Genomic DNA, 22,272 nt, shown 5'->3' on the forward strand with positions numbered 1-22,272 from the left:
GTTTCTTTTTTAAAACCAGATATGACTTGCAACAGCATGTGTATTTAGGGATATTTAGGAGCAGCCAGTGCTATCTGGACCCAAAGTATTCGCTTAAGGCCCCAAGAGAGACTGGAAGGAAATCTCAAAACCTTGTAAAAAGATTTTTATTTTTATTTTTATGTGTTGGAAGCCACCCAGAGTGCCTGGGGCAACCCAACTTAATTCATTCTGGAGGTCTGTTCTTAACCTGAAACCGTACTTAGCCTGAGATACCACTTTAGCTAATGGGGCCTCCCGCTGCTGCAGCGTGGCTGCCATGCGATTTCTGTTCTCATCCTGAGGTAAAGTTCTTAACCCGAGGTACTACTTCCAGATTAGCGGAATCTGTAACCCAAAGTGTTTGTAACCCGAGGTGTTTGTAACCCGAGGTACCACTGTAATTTTTAACATAAGTTTTGGCATTGTCACCCACAGCTGCAAAGTCATCTAGCTTACGTATAGATGTTCACAAAAGTGTTTCTACCCTCTGTGATATTTATTCCAGAAATAAGTGCTAGCAATTGACAACAAGCACTCAGTTCACTCGGATCATTAGGACCACCTTAGCAACTGCATAAATTCCCTGAACGAGACATATTGGCAATATACAGAGTGATGCAATAGCACAAAACACTGAGTTACATAGTGACCGAAATAATATTGCAGGTGAAAAATATAGAGTGGTACCTCAGGTTAGGTACTTAATTCATTCCGGAGGTCCGTTCTTAACCTGAAACTGTTCTTAACCTGAAGCACCACTTTAGCTAATGGGGCCTCCTGCTGTTGCCACGCCGCCAGAGCCCGATTTCTGTTCTTATCCTGAAGCAAAGTTCTTAACCTGAAGCACTATTTCTGACTTAGCAGAGTGTGTAACCTGAGGTGTATGTAACCTGAGGTACCACTGTATGGGCAAACATTTAGATTCAAGCATTGGACAGGCCTTGTTTTCAGTCTCGGCATTGCAAAGCCTATTCTTACCATGTCTGCGGAAAACAAAGGTGCTACTAAATTCATAATAAAAGAAGGATCAAGATAGAATTAGATTTTCATGCCTGATATTATGCAGCTGACTTCATTAAGTCATTGGTTTAGTTTTATGAAGCAATGCAATGTTTAGAACAATGTACCTTTCATTCAAAGTAATTTCCAACAAGAAAAGAAAGGGGGTGGCAGTTCCTATGGTAGGGCAGGAAATGACTATAAGGTTATTGACATCTAATGGGGAGCTTATAATAATGTAATGGAAAAAATCAGGCATGCAAGCTGAATTTTTAAGATTATTGTTTCGTTATTAGGTGTCATTATACAGTGCAACCTAATGGCTTCTTTGGAGGAGAAAAATATTTCACCTGGCAATTAATAAATCTAAATTAAAATATGTCTTATAGTCCTTTTAGGCTTTAAAAAGGTGAAACAGGACCCTGAGGCCAAAGAAAATATAAAATTAACCAGCTTATATCCACTGGGCTTCCACTTATAAGATTCTGTCAAGATGTGACTCTTAGACGGCTCTTTTTAGTTATTTACAAAATATTTCCCCCACTTTTAAGTCCCAGATGCTCAAAAAGCAGCTAACAAGGGTCATTGTTATATACTCACACTGTTCTTTAAAAGTTTTATTTGCATCTTCTTCATGTTAGAAAAGCTTGTTTCATCCCTGAAGTATATATATAAGAACATTTTTTATAAGGAAAAAGTCTCTGTGTGGTGGACTTCCCATGTCATTCTCTGTATTTAAGGCTTTCTGTTGCAATTATCACAAGCTTGCATTTCACCACATTCTAGTCACCATTCGAGCCACATTCTAGGTTTTAAAGATCCTAGTATAATATTTTGTTATTAAAAAAAGATTGAGCAGATGTTTGGAATACAGTGACCAAGTTGGCACGTAAAAACAGCTTGAGGGAAATGAGGGAGAAGTAATCAACTTGTGTCAATAATATCTGTTGGCAGGGTGCAATGAACCTTCAATGTGGAGTGCCACAGGAGGCTAAATGTGGCACTGGGGGCTCCTCCTGAGTATGAGAGAGGAACCACCGGCCACTGAAGCCGCTCTGCGCATGGTCTCCTCCCGATGATGTGATAGAACATATGTGCCATGCATCGCACATATGACATCACACGTGTGACATGCACCAGGCACATGACAACACACACAAGCAATGCATGCTGGGCCTCCTCAATCTTGGGCATGAGACGGCACCGCACACTTGTGTGGTTGGTCATCAGCATTGGCCTCAGCTGGCTGCAGGGACTGACAAGATTGCCTGACAAAATGTCAAACTTTATTGAGCCAGTTGGGGTCTGGTGGGTGGGTGATGGTTGGGTGGTGGACGTGTTAGGGCTGGGCTTCTGTGGGATCCACCCGCACAGTTGTCCTGCCTGCCCCTTCTCTGTGTTGTGGCTGCCCAGAGGTAGGCAGGCAGCTCATATGTATGGCCTTGCTGTGGAATTATTCATTTGCCATATTCATAGCCAGGAAGGAATTTGCCTGCAGATGCATTGGGCCTGTCTTCCTTGTTGCAATTGCCAGAACTTTTGGCAGAAAAAGGCATTGGATTGAATCCTTAGTCTAAAGCTGGGGTGTTGGGTAGCTAGGTAGTTGCCCCACCCCTGAAATCCAGGATAGAACTCAGGGTACTCCAGTAAAGGGGTCCAAGGCAGGGGTCTGTCCAAAAGCCTAGAGGGGGCTGGTGGGCTATAGAACACTGTGCAAAGTCTTGCAATTTCCCTACAATATGTTCTGAAAAGTTGACCTTAGCTGGAACAATCATTGCATATAACAGTGGGCAGTACTAAGACCATAAATATTGCAGTTTATGATGTGGCTGTTGACTTTTAAATAGAATTGTAAAATCATGGAGCTCGAAGGGACCATGATAGTCAATCGTTTTGTATGACAGGAACTACAGGCAAGTGCTTCCTTGCCATGTCACAGTGCTGTGGGCATGAGAAAAGTTACACCTCCCAAAATCCTCCTTTCTGCTCGGCTATTAAATATACAGCACGTACTGCATCTGCAGATCCTCCAAGTGTCCCTATTTTTCAGGGAAAGTTCCAGGTTTAAAGAAGTCATCCCGGTTCCTGATTTGATCCCAGAATGACCCGCTTTTCCTTAGGATGTCCCTGTTTTCATTTGAGAGGGTGCAGAGGGTTGGAGGGTGTGGAGTTATGCAACCCCCTGAGCCAAGGAGATAAGCAACGATATAACCTTTAGAAGACATCTGAAGACAGCCCTGGATAGGGAAGTTTAATGTTTTAATATTTTTTATACATGTTGGACTTCTGCCAACCTAGCAGTTCGAAAGCACTTCAAAGTGCAAGTAGATAAATAGGTACCACTCTGGCGGGAAGGTAAATGGCGTTTCCGTGCGTTGCTCTGGTTCGCCAGAAGTGGCTCAGTCATGCTGGCCACATGACCCGGAAGCTGTACGCCTGCTCCCTCGGCCAATAAAGCCAATAAAAGGTCCCTTTACCTTTGATACATGTTGGAAGCTTTCTAGAGTGGCTGGGGCAACCCAGTTAGATGGGTGGGGTATAAATATTATTATTATTATTGACTAGGAAGTCCCTATTTTAATCAGAGAAATGTTGGAGGATGTGCATCTGGACACCCAAATACGGTATGTGATAGCATCCCATCTCTCACAGCAAAGTGGAGGTGGATTGACATATAGAGAACTGAACTTTTTTACTTGCTCGTGTTCACATGCTGCAGCTGCTGCATCATGTGAACATTAAGATTCATTGTTCTGGCCTGCAGCACAGTCAATGCCTCATGGAAGTCCAGCTGGGACACAATAGCTATAAACATCAGCCAATAAAAAAGCAGTGAATTAGTTTCATAGTTACATAAGTAAGACTTTTAAGAGGGCAACATATGCTTATTCCTTTGGATGATTAGCCCTGTTTCTGACACATAACAACACACTCCGTTCCTCATGCTATCTCCTGAGGCTTTCCCTGAGAGCTGAACAGTTTTCCAGAAAGCCATGTATCTTGAATGAACAGAAAATCAGCTTATTTAGAAATCATATATGCATGATACAGAGTGTAAAATTATAACAAGTCATGCCAAAAACTAATGGAAGCAGAGCATTTCAGGAAGAAGGAAGCTTTCAGAACTTTGAAGAACATCTCAGGTTCTTAGGATTAATCCTAACAGCTGGCTCTCAAATCTAGCTCTATACATAATTCTAGGACTAGATTAAGGTAGGATTTTAAAATAGCTGTTAAACCCCCTTACACCAAGTTGAAGATAGCTTTTATATATTATTTTGCAGGAACAGAAACTTGAATTGACCAAAGTATAAAATCAAGCATGCTTCATTTCCTCAGGGCTTGCATCTGTCATATTGAACAAATATGTACGTGACAGAATTACACATGGAATACACTTGCCCATGTGTGACATAATACCCATAGCTAATGATTTACTGAATCCATCAATGCAGTAGGCAATAAATCACATATATTCCCCAGCCCATGCGCAAAGAATTTGGTACATTGCTTATACTAGCCTAGCCGAATTTGTTTTATGAGCAATTTGAAGATTGTGTTGAAAACTCATCCTTAAAGAGAATGTCAGTTGAGCTTTATAAGCAATACTTGGCACTTGAAAGTATCTTTCCCCCTTCTTTTCTGTGAGTTCTTCTTCTTCCACTTCAACAAACCTCATTCCAAGCATCTACTTCCAGATCAAACAGAAAGACTGTAAGTACATCAAGGCATTGAAGACCTTGTTCCTTTCCTTTCTCAACACTACAATAAGCATGACCCCCTGCCAATGTCTGTAATAAAAGTCCAGGTCAAACGTTACAAACTCCCAACTGTTTTTCCCCATCCACCTAGATTCTCTGTGCCACATCCTGTCCAGTTCTTAATAGTGCTTCATCACTAGTAAGAGGTAATTTGAATCACAGCAATAAAGGGCTTACTCCTTTTCATTGTTACCATATAATCGCAGGCAGCGGTGCGGTGCCAACTTGAATAAAACATTGGTAGGGGGCAGGTAAGCCCCACCTCACGTAATCTATCACATGATGCAGTGAATGCACACCATTTGAATGACAATGCCCATCAACTTTTGCAGGGCAGCCCCCTCAAATAGTTTATTGGGGGGCAAAGACTATTGAAGTTGGCTCCTATGATCACAGGTGACTTATTAGGTGGCATTGAGGCCCCAAAAGCAAAATAAGGCCCAGATTTTGGTAATCATCAATTAGGTCACCTCAGCCTAAATGAATAAATAACAGAAGGAACCCAGTTCCACATCTAAGTCATGGTTACACAAGAATCTATTTTTTTTCATTACTGAATCATGCCAGACAGCCCTGCCTTACTAAACCAGTCCTTGAAGGGTGGGTGGGGTGGGTGTGGATGGCTTCATTTCAAATTAGCACAGACTTCGTTTGGTCTGTTATCAACTCACCACCTTTATAGCTGAGTAAACTATTTCGAGTAAACAGTTCGAAAGCACCTCTGGCTGCAAGTAGATAAATAGGGACCGCTTACCAGCGGGAAGGTAAATGGCGTTCCGTGTGCTGCGCTGGCTCGCCAGATGCAGCTTGTCACGCTGGCCATGTGACCCGGAAGTGTCTGCGGACAGCGCTGGCTGCCGGCCTATAGAGTGAGATGAGCGCACAACCCTAGAGTCTGGCAAGACTGGCCCGTACGGGCAGGGGTACCTTTACCTTTTTAAACTATTTGCTAACAAGCTTGAATTAGTGCATCCACAATGAAAAGAACCATGCTACTATGGGGCTTATTTCTATTCTCTAGCCTTGCCCAAGCCAGAGTTGCTTGTAGAGCTGGCAGAGACAGCAGGTTGTGGTTTATAAAGCCATATAAAACTTGGGAGTAGGATACTGGGAAGATTTACAAACCCAGTTGATGGCTATGCTCTGCAGGCGAGGAAGGCCTCCTACACATATCATCTTATCAGGACGTCTGTTCCACACAATATAGGAGTCAGGTCTTTAGTGTCATGACATCCACCTTTTGGATTTCCCTCTCCTTAAATATTAAACCCTTCTGAAGGTATTCCTCTTCCAACCAGCCTTTTAAGTTGAGATGCAGTCTGCATCTATATTGGAATTAAAAAGAAGCTTTTACTGTTTTATTGCTTGTTATTTGCTGCCCTGGGCTCCTTTGGGAGGAAGAGCAGGGTGTATATGCAATCAATCAATCCCAAGAGGGTTTTACAATAACTTGGGGAAAAATGGGGTAGTTTTAGATCTACCTGAAAAGAAGTGGGATAGTATTCTACACCACACCATCCCGCTTTGAGAACTACAACAGGTACAAAATCGACCTACTGCATTTGTATAGCTATTGTAAACATTTGAATATTTGGGGGACATTTAGCACATTTGCACACACATTCACATGGGGACATAGGGATGTATAAATTTATCTTTCCCATCCCCATGTTTCCTCTGAGGCTTGCGCTCTAGGAGATGACACTGTGAGTCAGAAAAGCCTCCAGCAGATTGTTCACTGCAGTCACGTTGCCATGAAGGGGAAAGCTGGAGCTCCCTCTGTGCAGATAATAAAGACTACTGGCTCATGGTAGGAACATTTCTCTGCAAGATGCCTACAAAACAAATCTCACAGCAGACAGCATGATTCAGAAAAGGCACAGAAGCACTGAGAATTAAATAGCAGCAGCAGCACCCTGAATCTTTTTGTATAGACCTACTGGCCGTGAATGAAGACAGAGAGTAATTCCTAAGCTAAACTTATTTGTATGAACACTTGAATGACAACTGTTGAGTCCATTTTGTATTCAGTTGCTGACTACTGAAGTTTGCTCTCTTGCCTTAACCAACAGATGCCAAATGCTGAAAACTCTCATGGAAAATGGAGACGCAGTGGTGAAGTAAACAAGTTTTACAGAACAATTGACAACTTAATGTGAAAATTATTGTTTCCCTCAGTTGCTGTTGTTGTTGCTGCAGTATCAGTACAATAAGACAATATGTGCTTGCAGCTCTTAAAAGTTTCAGGAGCCACATGCTTCTTCGAAACAGGTTACAGATGTTCATGGTTTATGAATTATATATTACATTTTTATTCCAGATTACTCCAATAGACTTCAGTGAGGCTGCCTGAAGTGCCCAGATTAATCTTTTTCACCTGAAAACACTTGAAAAATATTCCTTCTTACATAACCACCACAGAGTGATAAAACAGACATTTAACAAACTGGGAGGGAAACGTTAACAGCCGCTTCAGTCCCAATATGGTGGCATAACAAACTCTAGGAAAGGCTATGAATAGATATTTATATACGGTATTTGTTATATTTTATCCCACTCTTTCTCCCGGGAACTCTGGGTGGCTAAATGCTTCTCATTCTCTCTCCCTTTATTCTCACAGAAACCTTGTGAGATGTGGTAGACTGAGATATAGTGTCTAGCCCAAGGTCAGCCGGTGAACTTAATCTGAACCTAGTCTCCCTGGTCCTTCTGGGAGGAAAGAAGATGGCTTGTTTGGGACAGGGCTTTACTATCCTGGAAGGAGCAAGTTTACTGCTTGGAGGCACTCTTCACTCTTGGATCCAAGGAGCTTGAAGCTCAGGTAGCCTCGGTGGCTAGGAGAGCCTAGTTCCTGCTAAAGCACCTGAAGTATGTGTTTTCAGGACCTAACCTATTAATGTAACTTGTTTTTACTTTTTTTAAATTTATTTTTATTAAAGATTTTCTTGGTTTACCAAAGTACATGCCTTGTCTCTTTTTTTTTCAGGTTGTACAGTCTCTCTTAAAAATCAGTTACATTTGTTGTGAGGCATTAGTGTTGAGTCAAGGTGTCATGGGCTTTGAAGACACTCGAACTCAGAATGCAAGGGAGAAACGTGCTAAGAGGAAGGCACGCTTGGCAAATCCACACTGTGATCAACTCCTGCCCAGGAACCAATGTCCCCACTGAGGAAGGACGTGTGGGTCCAGAATTGGCCTCCATAGTCACTTACGGACTCATTGTTAAAACCATGTTTATGGAAGACAATCTTACTCGGCTACTAGTGATCGCCGAAGACAAAGAAGAAGAAGTGTTGAGTACAGTATAAGGTTGAGGAAGAAGAGGGGGGAGAGGAGGGGTGGTGTGGTGAGGCTTATATTATTTCGTATAGTGTACATGTGGGCAGGGTGTGGTTGGTTGTCTGCAGTGGGGTTTGTTTGCATTTGTGATGGGGGGAGGGCTTGTTGGGTCAGGTAAGCCACACTGATTCGTATGCTGTCGGTGGATTCTTGTTGTTGTCTTGTTGGGCTGTGTATGTGATAAAGGGGAGCCATACCGGAATGAAGAAGTCCTCTTCTATTTGTCCCCATCTCAGTTTCAGTTTATAGGTTAGCTTTTCTAGTAAGGCTGTTTCCCATACAATTTGATACCATTGGTCCATGTTTACTCCTGACGGGTCCCTCCAGTGTCTGGCTATGAGGCTTCTGGCTGCTGAGAGTGGGTGGGTTATAAGCTCTGTATAATGTGAGTGGTCATTATGATCTGGGCAGAAAGAACTCAATCATAATCTTCAGAATTTTTGTTTTAATGCATAGTCTCCCTTGCAGCAACTCACAGAGCAGTACTGCTAGGTACCTTTGGCCACAGTTAAAAGGGAATTAGAGTTAAAGAAGATATGTTATCCTAGCCAATCCTCAGTTTTGGAGGCTTCTTCCTAGGCAGAATGAGAAGTGTGGCAGAATATAACTTATTCCTTCCACCATTTTTAGTAGTCCCTTCAGTTCTATTATGTGTGCAGTATATAATAATGATGGTTCTTCCCCTTTCACACCTATGGCTACCTTCACAAAGCCACAAAAAGGCATGTCCTAACTTAGTCATGCTCATTAATTTCAGGGGTCTTCTCTGAGTAAAACTTAGATGGATATCACCCATGGTATGCAAGCTATTATTACTCGCCTTGAGTAAATAGCTACCTGTAGGACTGAGTTAAGCCAGAACATGAGTCTGACAATAGCCAGTGTTGCACTGTGCTTCTAGGTCTAGTCAATATCCACTGGAAGAGAAGTAGGGAAGAAGAGGCTGAGCCTGGCAAAGATGACCAGAGACCTTCCTTGCATTGGTATTTAACATGAGCTTTCAAGCTTTTTGATTTTCAGTGTTCCAGAGGTTCAGTGGATAGTCTGTGCTAAATAATGTCCCTCTTAAGACTTAAATTGCTTGAAGGAAGCCATTCCTATTAAATTCAAATTAAAGCTTTTCCACTGATTGCTGGAATACTCAAATTAGCTGATATACAACATTCAAGGCAACAGAAAGCTAGTCACATTAAAGGAAACGCCTAAAGACTTGCCAAGAAAATTTACATACACTAATGACTGTGTGTGAAATTCTATCACTGTGTGCACAGAAACAGGTCTTTATTCATCAAGATACATCTGGGTGCATTTATTTGTATACAATGTCCAGTACACAAAGCAATTGAAAGAAGAAAACTAGAGCTGCATGTTGATATTTGCGGGACACTATTTTTTTCATTTTCCAAAAACTTTCTAGTGATTTTTTTCTCTCTTCATTCTGCATTACCGGAGATAAAATATTTAAAGTTGTTACTTTTTCTGCAACAACTTTTCAGAGCTATCTAGACATCACTTAACGGAAGTGTTTGGCTCTAAGTCAATTTAGTTCCATTGATATCCTTAGGACAGAGCTGACTTAATTGGATGGACGATTGAAGTTTTATTAATTCTCCAACCAAGCCAGAATTCTTCACATGCACAAAATATGCGACTTTAATTTTGCTAATAACATTTGAGATCAGTAACCCCTAATTTTCAAAGTGGGTCACATGAATGGGTGCTGGGATTTAAAACCTGTGAGAACAAAGACCAACAAAATGATCAGTGCAAAACTGCACTGCTCTGGTTGTTTCAGGATATAAAGGAGCTACTGTCACAGCAACACCTGTAGCCATAAATATCTACAGCAGCAGCACTCAACTCTGATTACTCTGCCACCCACTTTTACATTTTTACCAAATAAAAAGAGCTTCACTGCTATATCCACCATGGCAACACATTCTTGTCACTGAGAGCCAGATTCAACTACCCATTTCTGTTAGAAGAAGCCAGTGCAAGAACTCCTGCTGGTGCAGTGGGGCTTCCCCCCTCCCCCTACATCTTCCCACCCCAAGGAGCAAGTAGGGGGAGGAAAGGGGAGATCATTTCATTGGGCAAGCAATTCCACTCTCAGTGTTTTCTTTGTAGCCTACTCTCCTTTAACTTCCTTTTAAAACCTGTGCGCTATCTCTGTAGTCTCTCTTCTCTCAGTTCATCTGTTTTATTCCCTGTCCCTTATTGTTCTGTCTCTGTATCTCCATCTGTTATCTCCTCCCCTTTGCTTTTCTCATGCTCTATTTTTGCCCATGCCTTCCTATCAATGCTCCTCGTTGCTAAACAGCAACAGCACTAAAGGTGTCTACCTCCCAGTAATTCACATACTAATAGCTTCTGTAGTTATTACATACCTAGGTTTGCAACTGCGTTGGGAATTGTATCTTCTCTCTACCGTCCTGTTTCAGCCTTTTCAAGTACCCCTCCTGTCCCAATTTTTTAGGAAACAAGTGCAGTCCACCATCTGTACCATACATGCTTAAGGCAAAGCTCTAAAGGTGAGACACAGGATAGGCATTGCAAACAGCCCATGTACTGAACTTGTATATGTAAAGCTGGCATTTGGACAAAACCCTATAATTTTTTTATCACAATACACAGTGCTATTTTTCTAGAAAAAGAGGCGCTGGAACTCAACACAAAAGCCTCCCTTGTTCTCTTATAATGGCAATGGCACCCACCTGAGAGGTGCCAGAACTGACTTCTGGCTGGAAAAAAGCCCTGACAACAGAGATGCTCATACAGCATTCCTCATAGGAGAGTGGGTTCATCCCTGGTGGCTATGCCCCTCTGCCACCTAGCATTCTGGCAATTCCCCATGCCTGAAGATATAAGCACTTTTTTATGTGCTGCTCTTAACTGGATTGAGATTAATACACCTGCATTTGCTGTTGCCTTACTGTAGTAAAGGGGAACATATAGCCCTCTTGATGCTATTGGACTACAGCAGGCATAGGCAAACTCGGCCCTCCAGATGTTTTGGGATTACAACTCCCATCATCCCTGACCACTGGTCCTGTTAGCTAGGGATCATGGGTGTTGTAGTCCCAAAACATCTAGAGGGTTGAGTTTGCCTATGCCTGGACTACAGCTTCCATCATTCCTAACCATTTGCCACTGCTCTTGTCATATCCTCCTGATCACTCCCTGACATTAGAACATGAAGAAGTGCTAGGGGGATCAATTATAATGACTGTGTGAAAGTACATTGATGAAAAGAAGGCAGACTCCAGAATAATACACTGTAGACACATGGAATTTCCTGTGAAATTGAACAGCAATTCTTCCTTCGTGAGGAAGCAGGAAAAGACTCAAATGAACTTAGTGAATACTGTTTGGAAATGTCTACTTTATGGGTAATTACCGGGTAATTATACTGGAATAGCCACTTACATGCAGCAGTTAAGTGTTGAGCTCTAAAAAAAAATATGTGATGATGTGATAATGCACAGAGTGGTACATGCCAATATAACATATTTTTCAACTTCCAAGAACGACTCCAGCACAAAACCACCGAATTACAACTAATGAAGTTCAGTTCTATCACCTGTGGCCTGAACCAAGATGATTTTTAAATTCCATTACAGATGTTAATTAATATAAAAATCATGTCATTGATAAGTCATTTTCAACACTGGTGTGTGAATGTTTACTGTCCTTACTTCAAATGCATTTAAGCTTTAACATAATCTGCCTGGAGAAGAGGAGGTTAAGGGGTGATATGATAGCCATGTTCAAATATATAAAAGGATGTCACATAGAGGAGGGAGAAAGGCTGTTTTCTGCTGCTCCAGAGAAGCGGACACGGAGCAATGGATCCAAACTACAAGAAAGAAGATTCCACCTAAACATTAGGAAGAACTTCCTGACAGTAAGAGCTGTTCGACAGTGGAATTTGCTGCCAAGGAGTGTGGTGGAGTCTCCTTCTTTGGAGGTCTTTAAGCAGAGGCTTGACAACCATATGTCAGGAGTGCTCTGATGGTGTTTCCTGCTTGGCAGGGGGTTGGACTCGATGGCCCTTGTGGTCTCTTCCAACTCTATGATTCTATGATTCTATGATTCTATGATTCTATGATTCTAATGTCAATCTGGTTTGTTTACATTGTACTGCATTGCATTCCCTGCCCACCTCACCTGTTTACATTTTTCCCGTCTACAGCTGCCAACACTTCATGCATCTGATGGACTCTAGTTTATGAAAACTTGTGCTATAATAGATGAATTAGTCATTAAAGCATCACAATACTTTTGCTAAGATAGTTGTCATTTTGGAAAATATTCCAGACTCTATGATACTCAATCTCTCCCCCCCACCCACTGTATTATTAACATGCTGTGATCTCGCTATGGCTACTTTAACAGTAATACCAGATAATCTTGCTGCACAACCTAATTTATTACATTGGGTTCAACACTGCCACTGTTCCACAGGTTCCAGAAAGCCTAGAAAGAATTCTGAATTTCAGATATACTACGAAAAAAACTGAGCCAGTGGCGACCATTGCCACCAGTTTGTTTGTTTGTTTTGTGATAAAAGTTCCAAAGCCCCGAAGTCACATTTTATCCATAGTGAGGGTCAAGTAAACTGCTAGAAAGTAAGTAGTGTGGGACTGGGATTGTTTTATAGTACAGTGGTACCTCAGGTTACATACGCTTTAGGTTACATACGCTTCAGGTTACAGACTCCACCAACCCAGAAATAGTGCTTCAGGTTAAGAACTTTGCTTCAGGATGAGAACAGAAATTGTGCTCCGGCAGTGTGGAGGCCCCATTAGCTAAAGTAGTGCTTCATGTTAAGAACAGTTTCAGGTTAAGTACAGACCTCCGGAACGAATTAAGTACTTAACCCGAGGTACCACTGTAGTGTGTTCCTTAAAAAGCACATATGGGTTAAGAGAAACTGCCATGGAAATGAGAATTACATCTCTGTTAGGCTGTATATATTATTGGCCTGAACACAGAAGCATTAGGAATAGCCTCCATGGCAGCTCCACAAGGAGGTTATTACATCTGCAGTGGTTTATCTGATGGATCACTGATGTTATGTGGATTGTTTTCATGATCTTGAAGTGGAACTTCCATCAACCAGCCAAGGGAAGGGTATCTCAGACATCAGGTCAGTTTATTCAAAAACTATAAAAGTATAGTGATTAAGAGAACGAGGTAAGAACTATAGGTGACTGTAGGTAAGCTGCAATATCTCAACCTAACAGCTTTCATTTGTAATATGGGAATAACAATACCAGAAAAGGCCAATTCATTTCAATGGACTTGTTCTAAGCATGACAAAGTCTGGATCAGGCATAATATAAACAAAGTGCTTTGAGCACTTAGAAAACATGCTGCATAAATAATTGTATTAACATTATTACCACTGCCAGAAGACCATGAATAACGCTCCCCATGCTGCAGAGACCCTCCACATGATAAGCTTAAAGTGCTGATTACAGCCGCCATGTTAAGTAGATGCACTTGGGAAGACAACTGTTCCTAATCAGGGGAGGACTAGATGTAAATCAGTCTAAAACCCAACTATGGCATCCTACTTTATTCCCCCAGATTTAGTCTGATTGCTTCATTATTTAAGGATGTGTTGATGTGATGGACAGAACAACTTGGATGTGCATAAAGGTTACTTCCATACACTTCCTTGTGCATAGATGTTGCTCTATATAGATTTCATCATGGGATATGTTTTTTTTAAAAAAAAAACTTATTTAAGTTGCCTTTAGGATTATTATTATTTTAAAAAAATATGTGGGTGAAGGTACAGTATTCTGACTCCCATATGACATCAGAAACAAAGAGGTGCAATATCAGAAACTAAACAAGTGATTAGGGTGCCATATTCCAATGTCTGGAGTAACCTCATTAGCTTCACTGAATTATTTTCTGAAGGTGACTTGTAAACTCACCCTTTGATACTCCTTGCCCACATTTTCTGCAAAGCAAGTTCATTTCTATCTGAAATCTTTGTTAAAACAGGGGCAGTGTGCCTTCACAAAAATACTTCAGAAGTTTTGGGGGCTAAAAAGACCTGTATATATTAGTAGTTAAGTTTCTTTGAAAGAGCTGCCTGTACAGTGATGAGTACATATTCTTTTTTTACTTTGCTTACTTGTAGCTTATAGCTTTAAAGACTTTTCGCTTTAAGGATTTTCTTCCTCTTGATTTATGTTTCCTTATGCAGAACCCTCTGGTGTGTTCAAACAGAACTTGTCTTAATGAGATGAGTTTATAAGCATAGTGACAAGAGAGGTGCAATACTGGGAAGGCTCACAAACGGTGCGTGAAGTTTTAAGAATAAGGCTTTCAGCTGTGATACTCGATTTCTGGAACCGACTCAGTTGTCCAACCCTCGAAGGGAAACTTGAAGAACACTGTTTCAAGATAAATTGAAATTGTCAGCAAAAGAGCTGAACCTTCTCGCCCTTAAATTCCTAATTAGAGCAGCCACAGTGGGAACTGACCATTTAAATGACAAGTGCAAGAAAGAAGGAAAACAAGACTTGCTAAGATGACAGTTCTCAAACTAATTACTTCGCAGTAATCCCACAGTATTCAATGGAAACTACATCAGATGCAAAGACAATGCCGGGGAACCAAAGTAAGATTTAAGCCCTTTTCAGGCCTTTTGGGGGAAAAACCAGTTCTTAAATAGGCTGAAATTCAATACTGTACTTTGGCACAACTAGGTTGCCGATTGGGCTGTAAGTGACTCAAGAACTTTGAAGAATGCTGTGAGGGGAAACAGGGTGGGGGGTGCGGGGGTGGGGCATTCTATCAGTTCATGACTGCAACTCTGTCCCTTCCAGATATTACTGGACTCCCATCATCTCCAGCCAGCATGACCAGGGTGATGGGAATTGTAGTACAGCAACATAAGGATAGCTCAGCTGGTTAGAGCGTGGTACTGCTAACACCAAGGTTACAGGTTCAATCCCCATATGGGACAGCTGCATATTCAGGTTTAACTAGTAGATGATCCTCAGGATCCCTTCCACCTCTGATTCTATGATTTCCCAACATTTGGAGGAGAGCTCCAGGTTGGGAGAGGCTGCATTATAGTACAGTGGTACCTCGGGTTAATTCGTTCCGGAGGTCCGTTCTTAACCTGAAACTGTTCTTAACCTGAAGCACCACTTTAACTAATGGGGCCTCCTGCTGCTGCCGCGCCGCCGGAGCACGATTTCTGTTCTCATCCTGAAGCAAAGTTCTTAACCCGAGGTACTATTTCTGGGTTAGCGGAGTATGTAACCTGAAGCATATATAACCTGAAGTGTATGTAAGCCGAGGTACCACTTTATCCACTCACCACTGCTTCTAAAATGAACTATTTATATGATGTGACAAATGTGTCCAAATACTGTACTGTAAGAGTAAATAACATTGCTCCATGGAAATTATTGCAACATACTAACAATTGCAAACTTTATGCTGTCTCATTCCTTATACATAGTATCCACACACTGTTTTCATTTGTTCAGCTGTTCTAATGTCTTGCAACAATCTAATGTAAAATGTAAGTAATTTTCTTTGTGCTCCAGCAAACAGTGTGGATTTGGAGAGACTTGTCAATTTTTTTGGGGGGACGGGTAGATATAAACCCTCTGAATCTGATCTCAGCAGTATTGGTGGGTGGAACCTATCGTATCATTTGTATCATTCTTGACCTTTTGCTCTGGTTTAATCTGTGCACTGCCATTTATTTTCATATGGTCAAGATTCACTAAATAGGCCCCAACCAGTCTCAATGGAGAGAACATAAACAAAGACAGTACAAAAGATCATTCAGTTGAGGAGTTACCGCTGGCCATTAATGTGCAACCGGGCAATACTTTCCAGAGATTTAAGACTGGGGAGAGGCAAATGACTAGTAAGGATGCCAAACACCCACACATTCATTTATACAGCACAGCTGAAGAAATGAATAATGGTGCTCCCAAGAGGAGGATATTTCATACAAGTATATTATAAGCAACACAACGCAAAACGAAGAAATTATCAATCAAATCACCACAGTCTTCAGCACCGTCATGGCAAACACTTTTCATGCTAGCATTACAGAGTAGTTAAAGGTAAAGGGACCCCTGACCATTAGGTCCAGTCGCGGATAACTCTGGGGTTGTGGCGCTCATCTTGCTTTATTGGCCGAGGGAGCCGGCATACAGCTTCTGGGTCATGTGGCCAGCCTTGACTAAGCCACTTTTGGTGAACCAGAACAGCACACAGAAACGCTGTTTACCTTCCCGCCAGAGCGGTACCTATTTATCTATTTGCACTTTGATGTGCTTTCGAACTGCTAGGTTGGCAGGAGCAGGGACTGAGCAACGGGAGCTCACCCCTTTGAGGGGATTCGAACCACCGACCTTCCGATCAGCAAGCCCTAAGCTCGGTAGTTTAGACCACAGCGCCACCCACGTCCCCACCGAGTAGTTACTATAATTTATTTATACCACACCTCAAGGAGGTTATATGTATGCCCCATGTGCACAAACACAAAGATTTCCTCAATAATTTTGGAACTAGACTTTTTTTAAAAAAATGATTTTTAAAAATACAAAACCAAATGTTAGGCAAAGTGGAAATATTGCATAGATTAGAAAACAGTAACAGGTAATGAGCATCCAAATTTACTATGATACTCCAGTACTTGGTACAGTATCTTCATTCATGGGAACAATCCCATAATTCAGTATACAAGTCATTCTCACTCAAGAGGATCAACAACAGACTAACACTGAGATGATACAACCTGCTATAGTCTCTCAGGTCATATTTGAAAAATAATCAGGGGCCTTCAGACGTATATGGCTAATGTTACACCTGATGTATGAATAAAACTCTTGATCTTATTGGTGCTGTATGTTTTAGCATGTCCAAGTTTCATATTCACATATCACAAATTAGCATTCTATTTTTCAATGTAAGCTTTGAGGCTCTTCAGTAAGGAAATGTTTCATCAAGTCTGCAAAACTCAAGGTTCTGTTTTACGCCTTTTAAGTAAGATGATTTATAATATAAGGCTACAGAAAAAGCAGGCTTTTAAAAAATAAGGGCTCAATAAATATTCCTGTAATATTAAGGTTGCAAGCAACAGATGCAGACAAAAAACAATCATTTCCTCATTATGAGGAAATGAATAAAGTTCAAATACTGTTGAGTTTGCCACTGACTTCAGTTGGTGGATTTCTGCTACTATACCTATTTTTACCTACAGCTGAGGACATACTAATTTCATTAAAATGACGTCTTTGTAAAGAATCAACCCCAAGCACTTAATATTGACAATAAGAATGGCATTAAATTACTCAAGTCATTTTAATGTAACCTCTGTTGAACCAGTCACAGTTAGCTACAAATTAAGCCCTTCCAGCAGTCTTCAAAATGGGAACTCAGATTATTTTTATATGTGCAATAAATCATACATTTAATATAATGGCATCTCTTGCATATCTGGTATATGACACTGGTCCCTTACAGTTTACAAAGGTTTAATGAACCAAAAGCAGCAGCACCTATTGGACAAAAATGTAGGTTAATATCTACTTTATCTGTTGTAAAACTGGACATGGGTATAAATGACTGCAGGAAATATTTACTTTCACTCACAGCACAGGAAGCAATATGCTCTAGTCCTCTGATTGGCAAATGCTAAGACATCGTTATATGTTCCATGCAAATAACAACCTGACCGCGTATTTAATTTCATTTTACATTTATTGGACAAAATAAAAAAAATACTTCCAGTAGCACCTTAGAGACCAACTAAGTTTGTTATTGGTATGAGCTTTCGTGTGCATGCACACTTCTTCAGATACATGATAGGACAGTTAGTTGTTTTGCTCGCATGCCTAGCTCATCTATTTGACATGATTCCTTCGAGAAATTCCCACCCTTGCCCGCTCTCACTGCATCCCACTTATGACACCCCCACCCCCACCCTCATTGGACACAAGTGTCGTTCATGTCAATGGCAACAGCTCTCACATTCGTGGCTTGCGGTTGCTACTCAATGACAACTGCCCGAACACGCAGTGCAATCCAACACAGAGCACATTGCACAGGCAGGTCGATGCCTGTTTCCAACGCGTTGTTTGGACTGTAGGCAATTTCTCATTCAGTGACTCTCTTCCTTCCTTCCCTCTCTCTCTCTCTTCCTTATGTCATGTGCAGATGCAAACAGGAGCGCTTCCTCCTGCCTGGCTAGGCAGAGAACAAATGGCTGAAGCAGCAGCATCTCCCCGCCTCCCCGCCCCCCATGTCCCTGCTTCCTTGTGCACAGCTTATGCCTTGGGGGCATCCTTCCTTCCTGCTCTGCAATGCAACCAAGCGAGGCTTTCCCTTGTGGTTTCACAGTTAAGGCAAAAGGACGGGGGAAGGAGCCCCCCCCTCCCAGCTTCCTCCCAATCGATGTGTCTGCTGGCAATTCTGGAGAGAAACAGGGGCACCCCGCCTGGAGCAGGAGGTCAGGAGGGTGCACAGGTGCCAACTTGAATAAAATATTTGGGGAGCACAGGTACACCCCGCCCCTCATAGTTGATCACATTACATGGTGCATGCACACCATTTGAATGGCAATGCCCATCAATTTTGGGAACCCCAGTCTCCTCAAATATTTTATTGGGGGGGGTGAAGACCCCTCGGCCGCTAGAAGTTGGCTCCTATGGGAGGGTGCCAACTTGAATAAAATATTGGAGGTAAGCCCATGGACATGGCCAGGATTTTTGTTAGGAGGGGCAGGCCTTTTGTTGGGGGGGGGGGAGAGAACCTCAGTTTGCTAATGCATTTTTATTGATTTTTATTTATTATTGGTGGGGGCCAGCTGCCCCTCCCTGCCCCCATTGGTTATGCCCATGGGCATGCCCTGCCCCACATAATCAAATCGGCATTTGAATTGCCCCCCTCAAATATTTATTGGGAGGGGGGGCAAAGATCCCTTAGCCCCTAGAAGTTGGCTTCCACGGGAGGGTGCCAACTTGAATAAAATATTGGGGAGCAAGCCCATGGACATAGCCAGGATTTTTGATACGGGAGGCAGAAGCTCAGTTTGCTATGCATTTTTATTATCGGGGGGGGGCAGCTGCCCCTCTCTGCCCCCCCCCCCGTCCCACACAATCGATCCGGTGCACGCACACCGGATTTCATTTTACATTTATTGAACAAAATAAAAAAAATCCTGGGGGGGAGCGGCCCCCTCAAATATTTTATTGGAAGGGGGGGAGATCCCTCAACCCCTAGAACTTGGCATCTAGGGGAGGGTGCCAACCTGAATAAAATAAGAGGGGTGAAGCCCCGCCCCACATAATCGATCGCAAGAATCGGTGCATGCAACCCATTCGAATGGCGATGCCCATCCATTTGGAGGAGAGGGGAGCTCAAATATTTTAGGGGGGGTTCTGAAGGGACCTCAGCCCCTCGGAGTTGGCTCAGGCTGACCCGAGCTTCCCTCATGAGAGACCCTGGGGAAACAGCAGGTGCTTCTTATTCCTCCTTCCTCCTCTTCTTCCCTCAGGGGCTCTCCCTCCCTTCCACACACACGCGACGGAATGGCTGCCCTCCCGAGAAGTCTTCCTCAACTTTGGGAGCGAGGGGAATGGCAGACCCCCCGGTTCGAGAGAGGGGACCCGTGAGGCTGGAGGCGAGGCGACGCCGGGCGAAGTTGCCTCCCTCACGCGCCACAAACACTCACCGAGTCGGCAGAGGCAGAAGAAGAAGAGCGGCAGGGACGCGAGCAGCCAGCGCCGGAGGATTCGCATTTCCACACCGTCTCGGCTGCTGCTTTCCTCCCCTCGAAATGGAAAAGAAAACAGCGCCCCTCTATTCGCTCGGTTCTCTCCGGGCTAGGGAGGGCGTTACGCCCGGTGGGGAAGGAAGCGAGCGAGCGAGAGAACGAAATAATCCCCGCCAAAGACTCTCGCTCTCTCTCCGCGAGGGACTTCGCAGCCTCCTCGGACCAAATGCGCTCCGAGAGGAGAGCGCTGTTGCGGCTCGCGCGGCCGGTATCTGCGCGTGCGCGCGTGCGCGTAGCTGCGAGAAAGGGAGAGAGGGAGGAGGGGGACGCATCTAGCTCGCGCGCGCGCGCTACGCGGGAAGAAAAGAGCTGCGCGCGAGACGCAGGCGGAGTTGGCGCGCGAGCGCGACTTAGAAGGAGCAGAGCGCGGGGAGGGGGAAGGTTTGGCGGGAAGGCGGGGGGCGGGGGGCGAGACGAAGAGCGCCCCGCGTGAGGGGAAAGAGAGCGCCTGAAAACCAGGCGGGCGGCTTGGACACCGAGCATCCTTCCTTGGGGCTCATGCTACCCGCCGCCGCCGCTGCTGCTTCAAGTCTCTCACGCTTGTCTCCCCTCAAGAAAGCAGGAGACTAAGAGAAGCGCTACCTCAGAGCTTGCGGAAAAGATGAGGTGGAGATTTTTCGCCCTGCCATGTGTCCAGAATTTCCCGGGCACACGAGAGTACCGCGCTCCTCGGCCCCTCTGCCTCTCATGCGCCATTCAAAATCATAGTTGTGCCCCCCCCCCAAAGCTCGGCGCCCAGTGTGACCTAACTGGTCCTGCTCCCCTAAATCCGCCTCTGGGAACGGCTCCCCGGGATCAGCTACCTAAAGGCTTCCTCACTCTTTCTAATGGTAGAGCCAGCCCCACATTCTGTGTATAGCTGTCAACTTTTCCCTTTTCTTGCAAGGAATCCTATTCGGAATAATAATAATAAGAGTTTGGATGTGATATCCCGCTTTATCACAACCCTACGGAGTCTCAAAGCGGCTCACAATCTCCTTTTCCCTTCTTCCCCCACAACAAACACTCTGTGAGGTGAGTGAGGCTGAGAGACTTCAGAGAAGTGTGACTGGCCCAAGGTCACCCAGCAGCTGCATGTGGAGGAGCGGGGAAGCGAACCCGGTTCACCAGATTACGAGTCCACCGCTCTTAACCACTACTACACCACACTGGCTCTCAGTTTTAAGGGAATTTCCCTTAAAAAAGGGAAAAGTTGACAGCTATGATTCTCTCCCATGGGGTCATTTCCCCACAGACCTATGAGAGGTACTTCAGTAGGGTTGCCATATTTCATAAACCAGTACGCCCCAAAAGTTTTTGATCATTTTTTAGGAAGACCCCAAAATTGATGAAATTTGTAAAGGAAAACCCCAAAGTTCTTGAAGGTTTTTTTAAGACCCAAAGTTTTTTAATCCCAAAGTTGTGCTTTTTTTTTTTCAAAACACACACACACACACACACACACAAATTTCCAATTGACTTGCCTAAGATCCAAGACAAAGCACCACCTTTGAAATCCTTGTAATGTCGGGACGTATGGCAGCCTTATATTTCAGCCTCTATTAGTGATGAGCAAAGGCTATGGTAGCCCATAGAGCTGGCTTCATTCTGTGAGTGTGGGTCTTCTTACTATCCTTTTTACAGCAATTGGGCACATGGAATTCTGCCCTTAGGGTGCTTCCTGAATTATCACAACTGTTAGCAGCCCTCGGACATCAAGATTAGGAGGAGTTTGACCTAAACTCTGGCACCACTCATTTTAAAAATGAAGCTGCCAAATTAAGTTTGCACCATTCTCTTGAATCCCAACAAGTGTGAGAAAGTTTCATATTCTGGTTTAGCCATTCTCCATTCAAGACACATCCGCCCTCCCCCTGTCCCCCAGAAACAGTACTTCTGTCTTGTCCGGATTCAACCTCAATCCGTTAGCCGTCATCCATCCTCCAGCTGCCTCCAGACACTCACACAGCACATTCACCGCCTTCACTGGTTCCAATTTAAATGGGAGGTAGAGCTTGATCTTCTAATCAAGAGCGTAAAAGAGACAATGAGAGGGGCTGTGATCAACTCTCAGCTGCCAACTCAAAGAACTCGTGTGGGGTTCTCTAGCCCCTGCTTGGTCTGCCTTGTCTACAGTAATCACGGCCAAGACAAAATGGAGCACCAGTACTTTACTGGAGCAGTAAAGTTATCAGGGCAGCAAAGCTTTATTGAAAGTGCACATATTTATTTGGCTGCTCAGAGACAATTATTCCAACACCTTACAGACCAGCTGATTTATTTTGGCTTCATGACTTGGATGCTCATCCCTCAGTAACTTAGTCCTTATCATGACTTTCTTACTTA

At 43.4% G+C, this 22,272-nt stretch overlaps 1 protein-coding gene across 8 annotated transcripts in view; it reads right to left on the minus strand.

Annotated features, from left to right (window-relative positions):
- PTPRZ1 (protein tyrosine phosphatase receptor type Z1) overlaps positions 1-20,182 on the minus strand; it is a 109,184-nt gene extending 89,002 nt beyond the window's left edge. For 2 of the 8 annotated variants that reach the window (XM_077935853.1, XM_028747030.2), the window contains exon 1: positions 19,846-20,182. In XM_077935853.1, coding sequence (XP_077791979.1) covers positions 19,846-19,912 — 67 coding nt within the window. In that variant the 5' untranslated portion in view covers positions 19,913-20,182. The remainder of the gene's footprint in view (positions 1-19,845) is intronic. The other 6 variants (XM_077935852.1, XM_077935851.1, XM_077935856.1 and 3 more) reach the window with 5 other exon arrangements.
- Positions 20,183-22,272: the final 2,090 nt, after the last annotated feature.

Source organism: Podarcis muralis, chromosome 10 (genome assembly GCF_964188315.1).
Source record: "Podarcis muralis chromosome 10, rPodMur119.hap1.1, whole genome shotgun sequence".
Taxonomy (NCBI): Eukaryota; Metazoa; Chordata; class Lepidosauria; order Squamata; family Lacertidae; genus Podarcis; species Podarcis muralis.